General features: G+C 36.5%; 1 protein-coding gene across 1 annotated transcript in view; it reads left to right on the top strand.

The window, feature by feature from the left end:
* The window catches only part of LOC125232358 (sodium/calcium exchanger 1), a 220,535-nt gene that overhangs the window by 145,557 nt on the left and 50,303 nt on the right, over positions 1-24,675 (top strand). Inside the window, 2 exon segments of the mRNA XM_048137990.1 lie at positions 3,939-4,030; positions 7,201-7,260. Coding sequence (XP_047993947.1) covers positions 3,939-4,030; positions 7,201-7,260 — 152 coding nt within the window.

The following is a 24,675-nucleotide window of genomic DNA, read 5'->3' as shown; positions in this document are numbered from 1 at the left end:
AACTACAGATTGAATGCGACTCTTGAAAACTTACAAAAATTCTAAATTTAAAAGCGCTAATTTCATATTCGTAGCCTAACCAAGAAGAGTAGATATTAAAAAGTGGCCACATCCTAGTGTCGTCTCTTTTTTTCACACATATTGATTTGAAATGAATCAATACAATGTTGTCACTTTTCAATTACTCTTTTTAGTCACACTGTACGCCGAATTTGATTGGTATGAAACAGGCATTAAATTTTTATTTCCGAACAAACTCGCCTGAATAGGGCTAATATTTTCTCACCTAAACGAGTTACCGTTATCGAGTCCCACGGGATGTCTTTCGAAAACTGTTGTGTTTTTATTAGGCATTATTATAGAGTCGTGTGCGTTTTCTGCAGTAAATTTTTTGTATTTATTAGTTTGAACGAGCGAATCATAACCAATATTGTAATTTTTATTTAATTTATTATTTTAATCATTTATCAAAAATATAACGGCCTTCGTTATCTACTACTTGTCTCCATTGTTCTGGTAAAGAATGAATAGCATCGGCGAAAAAGTTCTTAGGTTTAGATTCAAAAAACTCAGCTATGTACTGTCGTAGATGGGCTTGATCATTGAACTTTTTTTCATTCAAGGCATTGCTTAGCGATCTGAACAATGCGTAATCCGTAGGTGCCAAGTCTGGAGAGTACGGTGGATGAGGTACCACTTTCCAACCTAGCTTCCAATAGCTTTAGCCGAGTCACTTTTGCAATGTGTGGGCGAGCATTGTCGTGTAAGAAAAAAACTTTAGCATGCTGTGGACGATTCTGACAGATTTTTTGGTTTAAATTTTCAAGCTGATTACAGTATACTGATGCGGTAACAGTCATTCCACTTGGTAGGAGTTCCCAGTGAATAATACCATGAATATCCCACCAAACGGACAGCATAACTTTTTTCGGGTGAGGCTCTGTTTTTGGTGCCTCTATTCCTTTTTCGTTTGGAGCTAGCCACTGACATTTGCGTGTGTGATTTATATATAAGACCCATTTTTCATCTCCAGTGATAAGATGGTCCAACCAGTTGAATGTGCGGCGAAAAGACAGAAGTTGTATGCAGATATCGGCACGGCAGTTTAGTTGATCTCTATCAAGTTCGTGCGGTATCCAAACACTGTATTTGTAGTTTTTTCCCAACTCGTGTAAATGTGTTTCTATGGTGACATGAGAGCAGCCTAACTCTGTAGCAAGAGTACGACTCGTTAGCCTCGGATCTCCTTCAATTAAGGTTTTTAATTTGGCTACATCAATCTTCACCGGTCGACCAGACTTAGGTTGATCTGATAATGAAAAGTCGCCACTACGAAACCGCTGGAACCATCGTTTCGCCGTGGCCTCAGACACAACTTCAGGAGCAACACGCTGACATATATTACGCACTGCTTCGGCGGCTGAATGGCCAGACTGAAATTCATATAGTAAGCAATGCCTTACATGCACTTTTAATTCGTCCATTTTCTTCCTTATATTAGCTCGGCGACAGCTAGTGAATGACTAACGAGAAACTGGGCGACTCGCCCTTTATATACTTTCGACCATAGAAGATTCTAGAACTCTCTCAAAAATTTTATGTGGAATTCAATCGATCGCTCATTACTTTCTTACCAACCCAATAAATGTGAAAGTGTGTGTGTCTGTTTGTTTGTCCGTCTTTCACGGCAAAACGGAGAGACGAATTGACGTGATTTTTTAGGTGGAGAAGTTGAAGGGATGGAGAGTGACGTAGGCTACTTTTTGTCTCTTTCTAACGCGAGCGAAGCTGCGGGAAAAAGCAGGTACTTAATAAATGAGTAGGTAATAAGTTATTCAAAAAAATATGGGTCAATGATGCTCCAACAATATACAGATTAGTCAGTTATAATAATTATGATCAGTTAGGTATGTAAGAAGCGTCAGCTTGCTAGCCGAAGGACTAGTCAGTCGCCTTTGATTTTTTAAATGAGATATGAGACAAACGAGCAGACAGGTCGCCTGACGATAAGCGATCACTGCCGCCCATGGACACCCGAAACACAGGCCTCGTAGCCGAATGGCACAAACGCTCACGAAATGCTCGCAGATATCTATCTCTATCGCTCTTGCGTATTGGCGTGACAAAGCCAGACTACCTTTAGCGGCGTTTCGTTTTCGTTTCGCGTCGCAGAAATGCCATTCGGCTACGGCACCAGAAGTGTTGGAAGTGCGTTGCCGGCCTTTAAGATAGGTGAATTTAGAATAGTACTCGTTTTGTACCTTGTCGCGAATAATTTTATGCTCAACTTCGTTAGATGGTCAAGTTCAAATAGCTTAGCAGGTTTCGCTTTTAAGGATATAGGTTTAGACTTTCCGGTCAGAAGGAAGCAAACTATTATAATAAATAAATAAATAAATATTGGGACACCTTACACACATCAACTTAGCCCAAACTAAGCAAAGCTTGTACTATGGGTGCTAAGCGACGATATAATACTTAGATAGATAAATACATACTTATTGCTGTTTCTGATATATATAATTGATGTTTCTGATATATATAAATGACCTTCCAAAGGTCATTAAACATAGGTGTTTACTTTTTGCAGACGATGTCACAATACTCGTAAAATGTGATAATGTCGAGTCATTTGAAGGAAATATTAATAGCGCAATTAGGGATGTTGTAAATTGGCTTGATAGTAATAATTTGAATATCAATCTAAGTAAAACTAAAATGATTCAATTTCAGACATACAAAAGTAATCATATAGCGATGGACATTAACTATCAGGAGTCTCATATAGAGGAAGTAAAGTCAACAGTATTTTTAGGTTTGACCATTGATTGTTTTTGTAATTGGAAGGCTCACGTCGACGTTCTACGGCTTAAATTAGACCGTTTTGTATATGTTTTGCATCGTCTTCACAATGTAGTTTCGGAATCCACAGCGATGACAGCCTATCACGGCTATGTTGCATCGCAATTAAGATATTGTATCATTTTGTGGGGGAATTCTGTGGATTCAGACATTATTTTTAAGGTCCAAAAAAAATGTATAAGAGCAGCATGTGGTGCCGACTTTCGCGAACCTTGTAGACCATTGTTCAAAAAGAAAAACGTATTGACATTACCTGCTATGTACATATACGAAATCTGTATTTTTGTTCGGAAAAACCTGTCTTGCTTTAGAACAATTACTATGACATCAAAGCGAAGTGATTATAGAAACAAACTTTTTATGCCGCTGACAAATATAACTCTTCCTAAGAAGAATGTTTATGGAATGGCAATACAAATATTTAATTGTCTCACTGATCATTTTAAGGAACTCCCATTTAATTTATTTAAAAGAAAATTGTATAGACATTTAATGGAATGTACCTATTATTCTGTTAATGAGTTTTTAGAAAAGTGTGATTTATAATTAGGGAATTAGCCATTGATTATAGTATTTAAAATGTATTATTAAATTAATTAATTTGAATATAATTGCAAAATCATTTATATTGTATTTAATTTATTTTGATAATTTTTAGTTATTAGTGCTAGACATTTAATTAATTTGTGCCATTTAAATTACACCTAAGAGCGCATGCTTGTACATATAATGTATAAAAGCTAAGTTAGTTATAAGAATTAAATATTTGAACGCCAAACTGTGGTAAAATAAGGATTGAAATGAAAATGTATTGCCCATCTATTATGTACCCTTATTTATACAAATAAATATTTTTGATTGATTGATTGATTGATTATATACATAGAAAGCATCCATAACTCAGGAACAAATATCTGTGCTCATCACACAAATAAATGCCCTTACCGGGATTAGAACCCAGGACCGCGGCTTAGCAGGCAGTGTCACTACCGACTGAGCCAGATCGGTCGTCACAACTACTTACCGCATTTTACGCTGTGCATATTTATTATAGCATTTATTTTTGCTTGTTTCAGAAAGTTCATCCCACTTCATATAATAGAAGAGGACAGTTACGAGAAAGACGTCCTTTTCTACGTGAACCTGGGCAACCCGGAGCTGATCGGTGGTATGTAAAACATTTATATAACTAATAGGCAAAGGGGATCGAGTATTATAGAGAGTTACTGTCAAAGTAAAATGTGTAATCACAGGGCATAGACTGCCATCTCTCGACACAAGCTTAAAACTTTTGAACCTCAGTTTTGACATTTTTGCCCATATTGTTAGCTTGATATGTGTTAAAATGTCAAATTTTAATATTAGAGCCATCTAGTCGAGCGTTCCCCAAAGGTGTAACGCCATTTAGGCCACCGTACTTTTTTCTCTGGCTTTGAGTTATGTTTATTTCTTAGATTTTATCCGTCTATACGGAGTTACATATGTCTTTGCTATAGGTAATACAAATGCTTAGAATATCATAGTAACATCACTATGTATTACTGTGATGTTTGTCCATCATCCTTGACGAATAAATCAAGGACACTCATTAATATACCTAGATATTTTTCTGGCACGAACGTCAAGTTAGTGCTTGACAAAATAAAACATCGACAATTCTTTTATCGATAAACAGCCTTACATAAGAATATATTACCCCTAATAATAATCTCTAAATATCTTGAATATTTAAGAAAATAAGTAAACTATTAAAATAAATGGTTCGTTTTATTAATATTGTCCATTTATCTTCAAACATATTAAACAGCAAATGGTTCAAGTTTTAATAGGGTTTGTGAATGTTTGTCCGTCCATTTATTTTCATCAGGCGGGCCGTATGCTTGTTTGCCACCGACGTAGTAAAAAAAAAAAAAAACATGTGACATTTGTGTAAAACATTAATGTTATCCATATCCATACTAATATTATAAATGGGAAAGTGTGTGTGTCTGTGTGTTTGTCCGTTTATCACGGCAAAACGGAGGGACGAATCGACGTGATTTTTAAATAAATAAAATAAAAATAAAAATCATTTATTTCTGACTCAAGCTCCATAGATGGTTAGTAGAACATTACAACTCCAAAGAACTAATATTAGTGTTAGTAAGAAATTTACCTAATGCTAAGACTTAAAAAACTAAAACAATTCACACTTAAAACCTATATACATAGCGAGTTTAAGTGGAGATAGTTGAAGGGATGGAGAGTGACATAGGCTACTTTATGTCTCTTTCTAACACGAGTGAAGTCGCGGGCAAGAGCTAGTATAGACGTAAATTCAAGCCTATATTCCCTAAACGGGGTAGACAGAGAACATAAAACTACTCAAAATTCAGTGCCCCGGCAACAGATAATGACATAATCATAATGGTTAATGACATATTTTCATGTAATTTATCGATGCACTAAATATCGGAAGGAAGTCACTAGTGTCACTTCGTTCGTGCCAGAAAAATATCTAGGTATATTCATTAATATTTCATTTTCCATATTGGAAATTAAAAAAATATATTAAATCAGCCCTAACAGTGACAAGTGATACCAACATCAGCGGACAATTTTTTACTTTAAATTCTAAAAAGAAGATTTTTTGTTCTAATTGGCAGAAATTATTTTTTATGCTGTCACAAGAATGGATTACAAAATTAGGTAAATTGGCAAAAGAGCGCAGAAGTGGGCAAACACGATCGAAATTTATGATTGAAAATTCATTTCATTTTCTTTGTGCATGAAATGCTGTTCAAGATAAAAATATCATCTTTAAATCAAAAACTTACGTGACAAACATACTCCAGACTACATTTACGGTGAGTTTTTACTTTTAAATTATGTCGCCAACACCGAAAATGCAAAAAAAATCTGCTTTCCATCAGGCGACGCTGTCAATGTTGTATATCACTTGCATTTTCTGGGTTCTGAATTCATAGTAAAAGTTGTTCATTGTGATCTAAAATATAATAATGTACCTAGTCAGAACATCATTCTGTGAACATCGTTAACTGATTTTATTAAAGACTATCAAACTGGATGTTCTCAACAGGAAACTAAAACGATACCACAGTCATAAGTTTCGAACGTTCCATTTTCAAACTGTGAACCGCCCAATGCTGACAACCTAACGATAATGCTCGCAAGTTAACCAACACACTCGTGCCAACTCACGAACTTTGCCAACATACAAAACTTAGACTGTTGGCCCGTGAGACTTAACCGACTTAACTTACGCAAGGTCGCATCTTGATTTTTAGTTTAAAAATGCAGAGTGGCTCGGGAGACGTGACGAGATCAAACTTAGACGTTTAGTAAATTTTAATGGATCGGGCACCATCATTTTCAAGCAAAACAAACAAACTTTCTTTATGTTCTTTAATTTCAAGTTTACGTCTTAATGGTTATTACCTCAAAACCTATTTAATAATATTTATAATATGTTTTATAATGTATCTTGATTGTTATTATTATAATGTCTCACTAAAGTTTTTAATTTTCCGAACTTAACCAGATTTATGTCATTCAATTTGATTCCTAGTTTTGTTGTAGTCTCTATCAGACTTGACTAAAGGTACAGATAGTGTCTCGAATAATTCTAGTAGTTCGTAAAAAAACTTACTAAATTCATGTGGTTGATAAAATCATGTCTCCTGAAACTCCCTGTAAGATTACATCGAAATTTTAATGTAGTTTTCTAATTCTTTTGAATTAATTAATGCATTTTTCTAGTAAATTAGTTAATTTTAAGCATGGCAGAGATCCAGTTCGTGGAGTCGGCAAGTGCATTAACTATGTTTTTGTGTTGCTCGGTGAAAATGATAGGACCATATTATTTTTAGTATTAGTCTGATTCTTAAAAAAAATTGGCCACCTTAGACTGAGCTAAAACTGCAAAGATTTGGTAAGCAACATAGTTCAGAAGTGCCACGAGTTTGGTTTCATACATCCACTGGTACGAAATATCTGGCGAACAGTAGCATTTTCACATTTTGTAACTTCAATATCTTCGCACCTTTTAGTGATTCATACATAATTATGTAATCAAATTTAGTTAGTACTGTTTGAAATTAAAGAGTTTCCATACACAGTATTGTTTCCGGTCATTCTGGTTGATCTATTTTTTAACAGAATAACTGATATTTTAGAGGCACATCTTTTTTGCAAGACTAACATGTAACCTATCATTTTCACCAAGCACTGATTTGACAAGTTTTCATAGCGTTTGATAAAACATAGTCGATGCATTTGACCTATTAGTATAAATTGGCTTCATTCCTTGTTTATGCATGAATTATTTTGTCTCGGCAGAAGTTTTTGAGACATTCCTGCCTGATGCATCGGCTACTGTGTCAGTAGCGTTTGAGCCTGGTAAGTTGTGTTGTGAAGTGGGTTACGCCTGGTAATTACTACACAAAACTCACGCCTGTATTCCCGAAAGAGTTAGTGTTCCCACAGGAAACTGCTAAAGATTCTTAGCAATTAAGGGGTTGAAAGAAAACTAAATTGTGATATTGCAGTGAAAGATTGTCAGCAACAGTCGCCTTCTACTATTATAGTTACTACAATTATAGAAAGACTTATAAGAAATCGGATTTAGAAACAGTCTCAGACTGGACTGTAATTGTATCAGAATTTCCGATGTTTAATTTTCTCAGGTGATCATTATGATGCTGTTCATTGAAAACGAAGCTCGAGTCCAACGCGAGTTATCCTTAAATCCCTGCCGTTCTGCGATCACTTTACGAGACAATTTCTTATTTTGATGGTTTGCAGACTTCAATTGTGCGGTTCTGCAGACTACAGATACTTCCTGCATCGCACAGATAAATTTTTTGAATGATCAACGATATTTAAAAATATTTTAAGCGGGTTACTCACGTATTAAGTCGATATAGCTCTCGACATGTAAAGCTTAAAATATTTTTTAAATATGAACTATTTTATAGGATCAACGATATTTTTTAATATAGGTATGTTAATGTTTTTTTGAGACGAGAGTTTTACGCGTTATAATATTGTAAACTTTACATGTGCTATTTTGATACCGGATTTCTGTAAGTGAATTTCTTTGTAAGCGTATACTTGTGTGTCTTGATAGTATTTACCATGCGTAACCTGATGAGTTTTGTTGTTTTGGCTACCATTTTTGATATTGTTGTTTATTTTAGAATGTTTCTTGTTTTTGTGTGTGGATTATTTCGCAGTTTGGGGTTATATTGATTCTGCACGTGTTTTTGAAAATTTCAGTGTTAGCCCATTAATGACTATTTACAGATTCTCTCAATTTTCTGATCTTGCAAGCAAATAATAATTATGTTTCTTTATTATTAGCGTTATTCATAAACGATTTATAAATCTGAATTATCTAATGATCGTTTGTCATTATCTGCTATGATGCCATGTATTTGTGAGAAGGAGGTTACAATACCTAAACACTATAAATAATCGGTTTAGGAACTTTAATAATTAAAATATATATCTCAAAGATAGTGAAAAAAATGTGCCTAACTGGCTGTAATTCGCAGATTTTAAGGCATATCAGAGAGTTTAAGATATGAATCGCGTAGAAGAAGGAAACTGCTCAGAAAACCATTATTCTTAACACATTTATGTGCCTCTTTATGTCTCTCTCTGTATTGTTTTCCGAACGGTTAACATAAAACCAAACCAATCACACTTTACGTGACATGTATCAAAACCAACTTAAAATTGCTGATTTGAAATTCTTCACTTAATACAAAATGTTGGCAAGTTTGAAATTTTTGTAGTCACGACGAGGCATTCTCAGTGGATTTCAACATTGTTAAGTTTGTCATGTATTATGACATCTGTAAAAACATTGTTAAGTTTGTCATGTGTTACAGTAAAAAGTTATGTCGTTTTGAGAGCCGGATGTGCAAGTTTGAGGAGATAAAATAAAGTTTGCGCAACAAGACACACTGAAACTTTTAGGTTAAAGAGGCTTTCTTGGTTTGATGAGGAAGTTGTCATAAAGTTTAGTAATCAGTTTGTATGAAGAAGTTAAGTCGCTTTGGCTTCTATTTAGTAAATGATTTATTGATTGTCTTCAAACATATTAAGTAATAGTACCATATCTATATACATGGAAACAGCAAAATCAACTAGATTCGTTTACCTACTTCATGATAAATGTTTAAAAAGGTTATAGGTAATATCAAGGTAAACTTTTAAGGTAATAAATATTATATCGGTACTAAACCTTTTGTGAAAAAATGTGATATAATTTTAATGCCTTTAGCTCTGATACTAACAAGCAGTGATCACGTGAACTTTATTTTAATTAAGGCTGTTAATCTTTTTCAACAAACTCCGAGAACGAAACACCCTTAATCCCAAATACGTGATGATTTATATTGTAGCTTGTGCACAAGCGATTTTCGACTTTTTTCGATGCCCTTCGGTCTACCTAACGCGCCATCTTTCCTTAAGATTAGATATTACATGACATAATACGGGCGGGTCGAGATCTTCTATTGCGAACTGAGGGCAAGCTCAGGAAAAACCAGTTTATCAACTTAACTGTTAACTGGAAGAGATCCCTTAAAGGGATAAGTTCGCCTTTGTACTGAAACTTTTTATTTTAAATATTATGTGCTGTATTATTTTCCTGTACAATAAAGTGTTTACTTACTTACTTACTTACTTTATCTATGACCTCATGATCTGTAATCAGGTAATCACAATGTCGGTTTTCAACAAGTTTCTCTCTAAATATTGACAAAAATGATCCATACATATTAGAATATCATTACAAATCAACTATTCGCACAGAGGCCAAGTTTCTTAGTCTGCGAAACCCTTTGAAAAGAGATACTGATTAACTTGAAATTTTCTTTTATTCTGACTGACTGACTGAAAAAAAAGTGACTCTGTTCTTATTCAAATGACTTCTATTAAATATTTCATATTAAACTTGACCTACCTGACCATTTTCTTATCAGGCAGGGTCATTATCCCTAGCCAATTCCGGTCGTCAACTAATTTACTAAATCGTGTATTTCTTTACAATATATTTCTTGTTTCGTGTAAAGCTCAACCCGCGAATCTTTGAGTACCTACAGGGATTAGATTACTTAACCCAGGACCTTGCGAGCACTGGTTCTTGATCACCCGATAATATCATACAAGAAAAACATGGACACTGGATAGTGGTTATTTTTAAACCCATTTAAGAATATTAATTATATAAACGATTTCACATTAACTCTATTAAGCCGTGAGAGTCGGACAAACAAACAGACACAAATTTTCCCCAGCTAGCTCAGTCGGTAGAGTAGAGCTCGAGACCCTTATCTCAGGGTCGTGGATTCGGGCCCCACGTTGGGCGCCACTGTAACGCTAGGTCACGCTAGGGTAGGGCCGCAGGTCAATGAAGCCACATAGTTACATCATTATAATATCAGCAGTTCTCGAAAAGTTTGTACAAAAATGAAGGAAAAAGTTAAATTTCTTTTTGCGTATTATTCCTTTTTTGGCGTCGGAGAAATGCCATTCGGCTACGGGGCCTGTTCTCGAAAAGTTTGTACAAAAATGAAGGAAAAAGTTAAATTTGTTTTTATTATTCCTTTTTTAGGGTTCCGTACCTCAAAGAGGAAAAACGGAACCCTTATAGGATCACTCGTGTGTCTGTCTGTCCCTCTGTTACAGCCGATTTCTCCGAAACTACTGGACCGATTTACTTGAAATTTGGTACACATATGTAAACCTGTGGCCCATACCTGTAGATTACAGGAAAACCTATTAGAAATCTACAGTCAAGCGTAAGTCGGACTTACGAGAAAAAACTCAAATTAAGATTTTCACTCACTGACGCTGCAAGCAGTTACTAAACTTCTTAAAATTTTGTAAGCGTGATGGACAGGTAGAAAGAAATTAATTTCTGTCTTTTTCTTTTTAGAAATTGTTCAATTTTTTTTTTCATTTGCCAAAATGACTTAAGTTCCTACTAAAAAGGAGGCGCTTAAGACCGTTTGTAAGTGGACTGAGCAAAATTTTGTTCAAATCGGTCCAAAAAAAGGTCTCTGTTGACGAAAACATAGAATTTGTGCCAACGACAGCCCAAATCTGAAGTCCATTTTGCTCTATCTCTTATCGTTTCCGAGATATATACGTAAAGTCTTGAAAGTGCGAAAAGTTAACTTTGCCATCACAGTCGTTCAGGCGCTCATGAGTTCTTTGTATGGAAAAGTCGAAAACCGACTCGCACTTGACCAAGTTCATAGAACGTGTTGTGGTTTTTTACGCGGGTCCGCGACTGACGACGTTCGAATGTTTTGTTCGGAAATGTTTGAGGGTGGTTTCTTTGAAACGTCGCCGGCGGCGGGTGGTTCGACGGGCGAAGGTCACACGCCGCACGCGACGGTCTGTATTCGTTTTGTACAATAGCAACGGACGGCGGGTGGCGTCTTGATATGGAAAATGACTGACTTCACTAAAGATAATGATGAACTCATTGAGGTAATACTAGAGAGGACACTGTGAGCAAAACCTTTGCGCTACAAACATAGGTCCATTGGACTTATGTTTCTGCCTGCACACAAATAAAATGTAAAAATGCCTTCCTGCGCAACAAGATGCTGTTTAAGCCATACGAGAAAATCGAATAAAACTGACGTGTCACATTTAATCGGTTAGTATACACGCTATGTTAATCAATCTTTATTTAAGTAATTTTTTCAATGAAGGGACGCGCTTCACGCGCTCCTCAAACGCGAAGCTTATCGCTGCCATTTTGTTGAACGAAATCATAGATTAATCGCATCATAATCGCACAGACTTGACATGTAGGTAATGAAGTATAGTAATTGTGATTATATTCTGTTTGTAATATATAAAAGAGAAATGTTAAATTTATTTCACGTTATACTTATGAATACTACACAGTTCTAACACGAGTTGTAATCGATATTTTCATACAATAATAACCTATGATTTTCTTCAAGGGCAATTAAAGTATTTTTGTTTCACTTAGTAGAACTTAAACATAGCACAATGTATGATAGTGCTAAAATTAAACTACTTACCCCCTTATTCATAAACGTTCACTAAAGTTATCAAGCTGATAAAGTTCGTTTGTCCCTTTCTATCACACCAATACGCCGAAAAGGGACAAACGAACTTTATCGGCTTGATAACTTTAGTGTGCGTTTATGAATAAGGGGGTTAGTATTTTACAAAAAAGTATAAAAAAAGGTCTACACTAAGAGTGTCGCGTCTAGGTGGTCATTGGTCAAGTCTTACTCTATGACCATAGCTGGGCACCGTTAATCAAATAGTTAACTTCGATAATCGTTAATCCGTTACTTAAAAAGTTAACTTCGTTAATCGTTAAAGCGATACATTTCGGTAGATTTAACGGAAGTTAAAGTTAATCGATAATCCGTTAACACGTCATAAAAATAGGACTCTACTGTAGGTATTATGTATTTCTATTTACTAAGTATCCACCAAAAACCATTAAAACCTGTGACGCCAATCGGTAAAAAACCGAAATGTAATAATTACGGTCTCTTCGGGCTTTTACCGCCGTTGGTTGGCTAAATCCTAGGTTTTACTTCGGATTGGTAATTATTGGGTCATTCATGCGGTCGCGATCGTGGTGCGTCGGTTCTTCAGATTGAGATTTGAGATGACAACTCGATGCTGTGGGCCACGATAACTTGGTAGAGTAATCTAAGACCCGCGCCGGACTCTAACTCGATGCGTCGGTTGCGCGATTTGTCTGTCATACCTGATGATTGCACTCTATTCCCAGGTTAGTGATCGATCTAGCACGCCTAATAAGATTTAGAAGATCTCGAATAAGTGATCCAAAGTCACCAATTGGTCTTTAGACTGTTTATAACCGACGGATCTGCTTTTACCGATAAAACCTAGGTTTTGCCGTACTACGGGCTTTCACAGTAGCAGTAAGAACGTGGTTTTTGCGGCGCAGCGAGCCGCTTGGGGTGCTGGATTAACGAATAACGGACTCTATGAAATTTAACGGAAGTTAACGAATCCGTTAACATTTTTAAAAGTTAATCCGTTAATCGAAATGTTAACTTCGTTAATTAACGATTAACGGATTAACGAGTTAATGCCCAGCTATGTCTATGACACGGTACCTCCCCACGCATGCGCCGCGCGCTGCCGGCCGCAGCACAGACTTTGTTTGGGGTGTAATTTCTAGTATGTTAGTACATAGTAATTCAATGGATGAATTGTACTTCTGTGAACTGTTTTCGATATACTTAATCGAATATATGATGTAAATTTTTCTTTACTACAATGCAAGTGTTTGAGTACCAAGTTAAAAATTTCACTTTATTTTTGCCGGTTTCATACAAAAATATCGTTTGACTGTCTCTTTTTTTGGGTAATATCAATATTTATATGGAAACGGATTAAGTCGCGTATAATCTTCTTCCTCTAAGAATTACAATGTAAGTATTTTTGCATTCATTTTGATCAGAGCACAACACAACAGTTCAAAAATCAGTCTACCAGAGCTTCTGAGTTCCGTCGCCGACGACGGGTGACCAAGGGTCAGAAAACCCACGCACCCGCGACCGACAGCGTGTGGCACAGCGGCACATGCGGCTCACATCCAAACGCCGCCGGGCGCGTGTGACGGGCCAGAGAAACCAGGGCCTTAGGGCTAGGTGATTATCGCCGCGCCGCAGAGGACGCGCTGAGGGGGGGGGGGGCGGTGCCTACAGCAGTTGTAGTTGTATGCATACCTAGCTCACGCACACAGACGCGTCCGCTGGTGCCGCTAGGGGCGGCTCACTCCGCTATCCTATCGCCGCGCTACAAGTATATCCTGGCGGCCGCGAGCTGTGGCCGCGAGTTCGCGGCCTACTCAGGGGTGGCATTCTCACGGAATGCACGACTGCACGTTCGCACTTTCTATTGTTACTTTACGTCGCGAGGTTTTTTAAGCGATGTCCGCGGGTGGAATGGCTAATAATACTTAATTAAATAGACATATTGAATAAAATAAATACCAAAAGATATTCTTATACAGATCTACTACTGATTAAGTCCCACGGAAAAGTTCAATAAGGCTTGTGATGTTGGAACCTTGAACAAAAATATATAAATACAGCGTATATACCTAGAAAGTACTCAAGACTTGAATATAATAATATAACATTTAATGTGAGTATTAATTCGTTTGGATCCATTGGTAACCCTATCACCGGACGCCGCGCACGTGCGGCTCGTTTCTTTGTAAGAATGTTGTAGGTATTTAAAAAGGCGGCATTTCGGAAACATCAAAGCAGTGGGCCTTCTTTACTTGTGCTATTATATATTCTGTGGCGCCGCGCCGGTGTCCACGTGCGCTCTCTGCAGTGTGCGCTGCCGCTGCCACGAAACGTTTACCTACTCCGTGTAATACTGATAAAAGAAAGTATTGACATGAATTCACACGTTTCGGAAATGACTGTAGGTATTTTAAATATTTTAGCACAATATGTTTTTTGCCTCTTATTGCCTATTATACAATATATACATATCTACTATGGCAACTCTATCACAGCGCAGAATATGCAGAAGCCACATGGTGGTGGTCTGCGACAGAAACTCAATAGACATTTTTAGAGTTTTTAAAATAAGTACCTAAGTAGGTACGTGAAGTAACATGGTAAATTAAAAAAATATCATTAGATACATATTGCGAAGGTGTAAACAATTTCCTTCGTTTTGCCACATATCAATAATTATCTATCTATATTAAATTCATTAATCCGTATACATTACATTTTTACAGTACGGTAATACTCACCCCGTTATTCATAAACGTACACTAAGTTATCAAGCCGATAAAGTTCGGTTGTCCCTTTCCGACGTATTGGTGTGATAGAAAGGGACAAACGAACTTTATCGGCTGGATAACTTTAGTGTACGTTTATGAATAAAGGTGTTAAAATTTATAGCTACGAAATTTTACATAAAACACCTACTTTAAAATAAAATAAAAAATGTTGAATTTGGTTAACATTATAAAAGACCTCACGCAAGCTGTGCTAATTAGTTCGCGAATTCGTCGAGAGGTGGCGCTAAACACAATTATGCTCATTAGAGAACCTATACTTCTAGCCTAGCCCAGTCTTTAGACTTATGTGAGTAACGTAAAAGTACCTAATAGTTTTGTAGGTACGGAACCCTCGGTGGGCGAGTCCGACTCGCACTTGGCCGGTTTTTGTTACCAAGATTTATTTCATGAATTGAGATTTTAGTAAGTTTTATTTGGTCATTAAGGTTCTCTAGTATCTATATTTTCTTAATTATAACAATTATCCTGTATATATCTTACGAAAGTCGACTTATATCACTAAATGTTGGTAACAAAATAGGATCAATTAAAATTTGCTGACGTGGTTATGTACAAAGTATTCGGGAACTGCTCATATTAGTATGGATACTACTTACATACATACAATCACGCCTGCATCCCATAAAGGGGTAGGCAGAGCACATGAAACTACTAAAGCTTCAGTGCCACTCTTGGCAAATAAGGGGTTGAAAGAAAACGAAACTGTGGTATTGCAGTAACAGGTTGCCAGCCTATCGCCTACGCCACAATTTAACCCATATCCCATAGTCGCCTTCTACGACACCCACGGGAAGAAGAGGGTGGTGAAATTCTTAACCCGTCACCACACATGTACTACTTATTTCGTGTAAAACTCAACCCGCTGATCTTTAAGTGCCAACAGCGATTAGAACACTCAACCCGGGACCTTGCTCGCACTGACCCAGATCCCTGATCAGCCGATAAGCCCGAACGAGATTGCGACGTATTTCATTTATTATATTGGGTGGGAAATTGATAAGATTCCTGGGATGCCATTTTCATCCCTTTTTGTTGGTTTCCTGAGATATTACTGTGGATTCGTCGTAAATACTAGTATGAGTAGTGTAATTCAATGAAAGTACGTATAGCAAGTTTTTTAGGCATGTGTATTTTAACATGCTTTTTTGTAATCTAAACCAGTTAAAAAGTAGTTAATATTCAATTATTTAAAAAATAGCATGCCATTAGTAACATTGTTTGTATTCGAACAAAATGTCATGTTCTTATGATATTAACCGCTGAACTACTCGTAGCCGCTAACATGGATTTCCCCGTATGTAGTGAAAATGCGTCGTAGAGACAAAACGGCCATGTGCCGTGATTAACTTTGAATGGGTTAAAAGCCAATAAGTCAAGAATGGGTGGAAAGAACGTATGTTATCAAAACCGTTACAAAAACGTTGTTTAAATAAGTTTATATGTCTATATATTTAGAGAATAGCTTTGAAGCTTACCTTTAAAAATTATCTTCGAGATTTTCTTAAGGGAAGCGACAAAGTGAGTCCTTTAATTGAAAATTACACGTACCTATATTTGTTTTAAAGCATATTTTATTTTGACGACCGGTCTGGCTCAGTCGGTAGTGACCCTGCCTGCTAAGCCGCGGTCCTGGGTTCGAATCCCGGTAAGGGCATTTATTTGTGTGATGAGCACAGATATCTGTTCCTGAGTCATGGATGTTTTCTATGTATATATTTATCTATTTAAGTATGTATATCGTCGCTTAGCACCCATAGTACAAGCTTTGCTTAGTTTATGGCTAAGTTGATCTGTGTAAGGTGTCCCCAATATTTGTATTTATTTATTTTATATTAAAATTGCAACACTTATATTATTGCAACATTGTGCACCAAATAGCAATAAGTGAAAGAATACGAACAGCCCTAGAAGGTCAATCGATTTTACTCAAATGTCAAGCATTGAGCATGTGCCTCCTAATTTAATAATTACTGGAGTTTGCGATAGCTGCTTTGTATACATACAGTAGCTAAATCTGAACCCTCCATCTTCCATAATCCCCGTGTAAAAATAATAAATAAATAAATATTGGGGACACCTTACACAGATCAACTTAGCCCCACACTAAGCAAAGATTGTACTATGGGTGCTAAGCGACGATATACATACTTAGATAGATAAATACATACTTATATACATAGAAAACATCCATGACTCAGGAACAAATATCTGTGCTCATCACACAAATAAATGCCCTTACGATTTGAACCCAGGACCGCGGTTTAGGAGGCAGTGTCACTATCGACTGAGCCAGACCGGTCGTCACAAAATGTTGACAAAATCTATATTACATACCTAAATCTGTGACGTTATCCCTCCAAAAACAATTTTGTATACAAATTTCAAAATCTACTTTGAACTGGTTCATAATGGGTTAGAACCAATTTCATACAAAAACATAACAATTGCTTCTGGGACTAAGGAGGTTACGTATTACTAACTGGTTGGGAGGTGTGTTTTTTTCTGCTAGAGGGGCCCCTGCACCGATAGCATGGTCTCGTGATAAACGATAAAACATCAGGCCGTCCCTATCGCACGTACATATAGTGTGAAAGGGACTGCTTGCTGTTATATCATTTATAGCCCGACCATGCTTGCGACATATTCATTATTGGATATTGACAGGATTGGTGTCACATAATTATATAATATACTTTGTTCGAATCGGACAACTCAGTACACTCTTACTTAATAGTGCCACAGAAAAAATATTGTAATATTTAAGATAAGAGACATTTTAGATCGTAGAAATGTTAGTTTTGACACTGACGAATCGTTCTCGTATTTGTTCTGATGCAATAATAATCATTAAAATTCGGACAAAATATGGATCATAATATATAATCATAAATTAAATATAACAAGATCATACCATCCCATACATTAAAATGCGACCACCTAAGACCGCGCTTACACTCCACCACACATAGATGGCGCCACAAAAAAAATGTCTTGTAGCTTTCGATTATACTTGTAGATGGTTTTAAGTATCACTTTTGACATAGATTTACGGCTCGGAATTGACACTTAATGCCAATCTACAAATAATCGGTGGCAACAAGGCATTTTTTGTGGCGCCATCTATGTGTGGTGGAGTGTAAGCGCGTTCGTAGGCGGTCGCATTTTAATGTATGGGATGGTATGATCTTTTTATATTTAATTTATGATATAATTGTTTCGTTCGCATTCATGAAACAATCGGCATCTTGGCTATACCCCCTGGATGGACGAATTGGGTTGTTAAACTATCCACGTATACTCTGGTTGTAGCCCCCCGTTGCCCTCGCCAGTATAAATTGGATTAGGCGCGATATGTGTAAATATCGGCCAATTAGGACCGGCGGCCATTTTGTTTGCTTTTACACATTGCTAGAAAATTAGTTTAGGTATACGATCATTATTATACTATATACCCGGCAACCTTCAAATCAAGAGTGAACAGGCATCTTCTGGGCGAGCTCACTCCATCGTAGGCCATGTCTTTGCCTTTGGCTAGTCTGTGGTCAAGAGTAAGCCCATTTATAATAATAAAAAAAAATGATTCACCATACAGTTTGTATGGGCCGCTAGTGCTCCGTACACCAATGATATTCTGTTGGTTGCTTGATGTAATGATAAAACACTCACTATTTGGACGACCGGTCTGGCTCAGTCGGTAGTGACCCGCCTTCTGAGCCGCGGTCCTGGGTTCGAATCCCGGTAAGAGCATTTATTTGTGTGATGAGCACAGATATTTGTTCCTGAGTCATGGATGTTTCCTATGTATATAAGTATGTATTTACCTATTTAAGTATGTATATCGTCGCTTAGCACCCAGTACAAGCTTTGCTTAGTTTGGGGCTAAGTTGATCTGTGTAAGGTGTCCCCAATATTTATTATTATTTATTACCACAGTATGGCCACTCCCGCTCCCCGCTGAAAATGCCACCCACCCTTTCTCGGTTACCTCACAGTTACCGCCTGTCAAAAACGCGATCAGTCGACCTGTCATATTTCACTCATACAAGCATAGTACGCGTTCACGTACATGAGATGAGACTGTGTGCTAGAAACGCGCCTCTTTCATATATTTGATCACCAGTGTGCTATTATCGAAAGTAAACACTTTATTGTCACTAAAATACCTTAAGTATAAAAGTGCGAAATAATAAAAATGCTAATGAGAACACGCGTGATGGGCGCTAATTATGAACGTGAACTGACTCGTATTCTAATGCTTTACACAATTGTAAGTAATTTCGCTGAAATGGCAATGTGCGGTATGTGGACCGTACACAGTTTGTCAGAGATATTTGCTAGCGTAAGCGTAACTTACTTAAATTTTGCTCGCATTAAAGTATTAATTCAGTGCGAACGGGTTCTTACGTAGACGTTATCGAATTAAACTAGTAAAAAGTCATAGGACGCCAAAACCTGCATTTTTATTGGTGTTTCTTACTGTATTATATCGTCTTCGATTCAGTTATTGCTACGTACGAGTATACATTTAAGTTGTAATTCAACATTTAGAGACCTTATACATCTCTAATTAATTGTAGTAACGTTATACTTTAGTTAGAACTTAGAATTTATATCAATTGTAATTTCAATTCAATTTTAAATGTTTTGCATAATGACGTGTAAAAGAGCCCCTGTGGTCTTATGCTGAATAAATGGTTTAAAATTTGTATAAAAATAAATAAAAATAAAAATATAATCTCTTTATTTCAGAACAAAGTCCATACAGTTAAAAAAAGTCTATTCTAATTAAGTTAATCTTATAATTCTATGGTTAAAATTATACAATCTTCGAGAGAAGTCAGTCCTGTCTGGTGTAACTTGGCCGACATTCAGATATACTCTGTGAGTAATCACTGGTCAAATACATTCTTCTCAATTATGTTCTTATCTAAGGATAAAGTAGTTCATCGTCATTCTCTTGCCCTTATCCCAGTCACTTGGGGTCGGCGCAGCATGTCTTTATCTTCCATACATCTCTATCACTCGTCATCTCATAATTAACTTGTTTTAGTTCCATATCATGTCTCACACGGGCCATTTTTTTTAAAGTTGTCCACCCCACTTTTTTTAGATTTGGAATGTTTTATGTGTTTTCCACTCAGGATCGCAAGCTCTTTCAATCCTACTAGGAGAAAAAAGTGTCCCAAGGTTTTTTCCCATTCCGTTACCACTTTTTCATACATTTTTTTTCCTATCAGGGTCAAAAGAGCTCTCGATTCTGAGTATGAATCGCGTATAAAATACCCATGTTACAAACAAGTGGGGTGGACAACTTTGAAAAAAAAATGACCCTACAGTCCATCCACCTCGTTTTTGGTTTGTCTCTACTCTCTCCTAAGGATAAAGTAGTTGTGGTTGCTTAATTGAGTAATAATTGTGTTAGTTAAAATTATTCCACTACATTGCATTAACATAAACTACTTATATTTAAATAAAATTATGTAAAAAAACGAAACAAAATCACTGCAAAACTAGCATGTTTGCGTGACGGTATTTGCCTGAAAGAATTTCTCGTCTAATTTATTTCCTATATTATGGAATACTTTAGGCGGATGTCGAAACAATCACGAAGGTTATAAACATAGCCCAGTATTTTTGGTTAGAAAAGTAAAATTTTTAGACTTGTTTTTTAGCGTTAGGAAAAAAAGCCTTACTAAATTCGGAAGAAAATATAAATAATTTACCAGGTATTTTGACCTTTATTCGTCTTATGTTAGGTTGTTTGTAATATGAATATAAAAGTAAAATACAAATAACCATACAAAACAATATAAAAAACATATAAACACATTATAAAAAACCTAACAGGTTTTTTTTAAATTAATAATAATAGAATGATGTGCCTGAGGGTTTATCTGATCAATACCAAAAAAAAAAGTCATGCTGGTTTCTGCAAAATCTTTAAATTCCTAAAAAACAATTTTAGTGAATAGTCCAAATCAATATACCGAGATTGAAGAGAATTTAAATATAAAACTAAACCAAGAAGAAGCCGGTCCTAAAACTATCGTAACTTATACTCGAAACTGTCCGAGATAAATCTCGCAAAGTCGATATGGATAGAGGTAAAACTTACGCTCAACTCTGAAAGAGCATATATGATTCTGCTGTTTACAATTTTAACAACTATTGAAGATTTTTTTTAGTTGGAATTTTGTAGTGGTACATGCGTTAAAATTTAAGTATTAGTAAAAACGCATAAACTTACTAAAACTCTAATCAATATTATGAACACTCTGTTATAAGACGAAGCCTGCGCTGTGGATATAAACGTATGTATTTTTTAATGATTTCTTTTGTTCAATAATAGATTGGATATTATGAACAAGTATGAACAAAGTATGATGTATAAAACTGAATAGACTTCAATACAAGCTTCGTCAAAAATTAAGACAATGGAAAATCCGCAATATGCATCGTCAATAAACTAAACCTAAAAGTACATACTTAATAAAAAAAAAAACACACACACACACACACCTACAACTCAAAAACACCCTGCAAGTCGCCACCAACAGGCAGCGTGCCCAAAAGGCTGGCCGCATTGCCTCGCTGAATGGCGATGCTTATTCTCTGAGCAAAATACTGGCCAGCCCTTTTGTCACCCGTCACATCTACCAAACGAGACGCCAAATCTTTATAGAGGCGCCAAGCTCCGGGCCCCCAAGGTCCCATCGTTTCGACCGCAAACGCCTCAAAAGTATACCCACTGCCTAGAGTATCGTACTTGCGACGTTTAAGGTCTTCGGCAGTAGACGCCGCATGACCAGCAAGAGTGCTAGTGCCCGGCAAATGGGAAACAGCGAAAGTGTCCACGCACGTCGCATCCCAAACCAGAGGCCTCCCCATGGACCACGGAACCAACGTCATGCCGTCGGGCCTCTTGCCATCATCTCTTGCCAGACCAACAGGTTCCAGAATGGCCGGTACCTTCACACTGACAAGAGCCCTTCGGATGATCATTTAAACTAGCATGACGAGGAATCCGACCCGCACTCCTGCTACACGAAAGGCTATGATGACCCAGGGTGTCTTTTTTTTTTTTTTTTTTTATTATTTATTTATTTTATTTTATTTTATTTAAGGTTCGCCAACAGGTGTAATACATAATCTTACATTTTAAATGAAAAATAAAATAACTTGCTTTGGTATTCACCCAATTACAGGCAAACACGACATGCTTACGTTTAACAGTGAAAGTTTGTTTACTTAATTACATAATAAGTACTTATTCTAAATAGTAAGTTGATACATTATTACAGTTGTACTTTAAAGTGGTGAAATTATGGTGAGGTAAACGGTAGGTACACATTCAGAGAAGTAGCAATAAGACAAAAGAAAACAGTGATCAACGATACATAGGAACTCAGCGTGAAGTAAAAATAATACATAATAACATTATAACGATTTTATAAATTAACATTGGCTTTAAGTCTGTACAAATATGTTTTGAACTGGTTACACGAGGTATTTAAGATATCTATTTTGTTTTGTTTAAATAGTAAATTATGTTCTTTACAGATTCTAGGTATTATACTATGAGATCCAACATTGGTTCTATAAGATTTACATGAGAAGGGCCGAAAATTAACTATTCGAGAGTTCCGTCGTGGTACTATCCAATTGATTTTATTTAAAAGTTCTGGACAATCTAACGTGCCTGAGACAATTTTATGCAGTAAGATTTGGTCAGAAATCCAACGACGGTCCTCGAGAGATATCATTTTAAAATATTTTAATCGCTTAGAGTATGAATTTAGAGAGCGGAGCTTCTTCTGGTGTACGGATAGAAAAAATACGAATCTCTTTTGTATATTTTCAATTCGTTCTATGTGACATTTGTAGAAGGGATTCCAAACATTAGAACAATATTCTAGCAAACTGCGGACTAGGGCGAAAAACGCTGTCTTTAGTGCAGAAATATTTTTAAATTGTTTACAGTTGCGCCAGATAAAGCCAAGAAGTTTATTGGCCTGCTTTATTATACTGTCAAGGTGCGGAATAAACGATAGTTCCTTATCTAGCGTTACGCCGAGGTCCCTTATGTGCGAAACTTCTTCTAAGGGTATATTGTCTATAGTGTATGTCGTATTTATAGGAATGCGTTTTTCGTAAATTTTATATGCTTACATTTTCCTATGTTTAGCGGTAATTTATTATTAGTGGACCAGTTCGATATGCGAGTCAAGTCGTCCTGAAGCTGTTTAGAATCAAGTGGGGTCTCTATAACTTTACTAATTTTTAAATCATCTGCAAAAAATGAAAAGTTTGAGTGGTGAATTTCTTTAGCTAGATCGTTAAGAAAGATTAAAAATAAGGTAGGACCAAGGTGAGAGCCCTGGGGCACGCCTGACGTAGCTTCAAAACATTCTGATTCATGTCCACATATTAATACTTTTTGCGATCTAGACGTAAGATAAGATGTAAACCAGTTAAGCAAACTTCCATGCACACCGACTTTGTAGAGCTTACTTATAAGCAGATTATGGTTTACACGATCGAATGCCTTACTTATGTCGGTGTATACCGCATCAATTTGAGAACCCCTGTCCAAGTCTTCAGTTAGAGAGGAAACGTGCACAGCTAGGTTTGAAACAGTAGATTTATTTTTCCTGAAACCATGTTGTTCTGGAACTATAAGAGATTTAACGTGGGTGGTTAAAACTGTATTTACTAGGGATTCAAAAACTTTTCCAAGGATCGACATCAAAGAGATGGGTCTGTAATTTTGTACATTAGCTTTATCACCACCCTTCGGGATGGGGATTACGTTTGCCTGCTTCCAGAAAGATGGAAATATGCCACTCAGTAAAGAATTATTGTATATAATATAAAGGGGGTATGACAAAGCATTAGCACAATTGCCGATGAAAACAGCTGGAATTTTGTCCGGTCCTGGTCCCTTTTTTTGTCTAACCTTTTAAGAGACAATTCAATGCAATTGCGGGAAAAATAAAGAGAGCTCAAGGCATTAGAACAGTCGCAGAGATTAGTTGGTGTTGTGCTAGAATTTGAATAGCCAGTGGGGTTAGGATCATATACAGATGAGAAACAACGGGCAAATGCTTCACAAATCAAGGCAGGTGTGGATAATGTTGACCCTTCAAACGTCATTTTGCTAGGTAATGTACCTTCATTTTTACGTTTCGACTTTATGAAGGACCAAAAAACCTTCATATTATTAGAGGATATGGAGGACTCAATGGAATTCATGTAGTTTAAGTAGCATATTTCTATCTGTTTATGACAACGAGCTCTAGCCATTTTAAACTCTAAATGGTCAATAGGATTTTTATACCGTTTCCACTTAGTGCGCAATTTATCTCTTTCTTTGATTAACTTAACGAGATCCTTTGTATACCAAACGGGGTACCGGCTGTTGTTTATAAGTTTCGTCACAGGTACATGATTTTCGATAATATCTTGCAGTTTACCATAAAATACAGTCGTAATTTCGTTTACATCAGCTAAAGGTACTAAAAGTGACTCCCAATCAATCTTGTTAATCTCAGCATTTATCGCCTCATAATCCGCTTTAAAGAAGTTTGGCTTGGTTATATTTACTTTCTTCAAAAAGGGCACGATAGAGTAATTTAAGGTGATCTGCAAGGGGGGGTGGTAGGGATCTACTTTGGAAAGAGGCCAAGCAGCGCCTACTTTTGTCAGTTCATTTGTACTCAGTATTAAGTCAAGAATTTTACTATCGACATTCTTAGTAACGTTATATTGACGTAGATTATTTAGAGACATGAAATCAGTAAGAAGTGTACTTAAACCACACGGACATGTATTTAATTCTGTCTTAGTTGATTTATAAATGGGCTTACTCTTGACCACAGACTAGCCAAAGGCAAAGACGTGGCCTACGATGGAGTGAGCTCGCCCAGAAGATGCCTGTTCAC

The sequence above is a fragment of the Leguminivora glycinivorella genome, chromosome 13, assembly GCF_023078275.1.
Source record: "Leguminivora glycinivorella isolate SPB_JAAS2020 chromosome 13, LegGlyc_1.1, whole genome shotgun sequence".
In the NCBI taxonomy this organism is placed as follows: Eukaryota; Metazoa; Arthropoda; class Insecta; order Lepidoptera; family Tortricidae; genus Leguminivora; species Leguminivora glycinivorella.
Note: the sequence above shows the minus strand (reverse complement) of the source record. Positions and strands in the feature narration are given on the sequence as shown.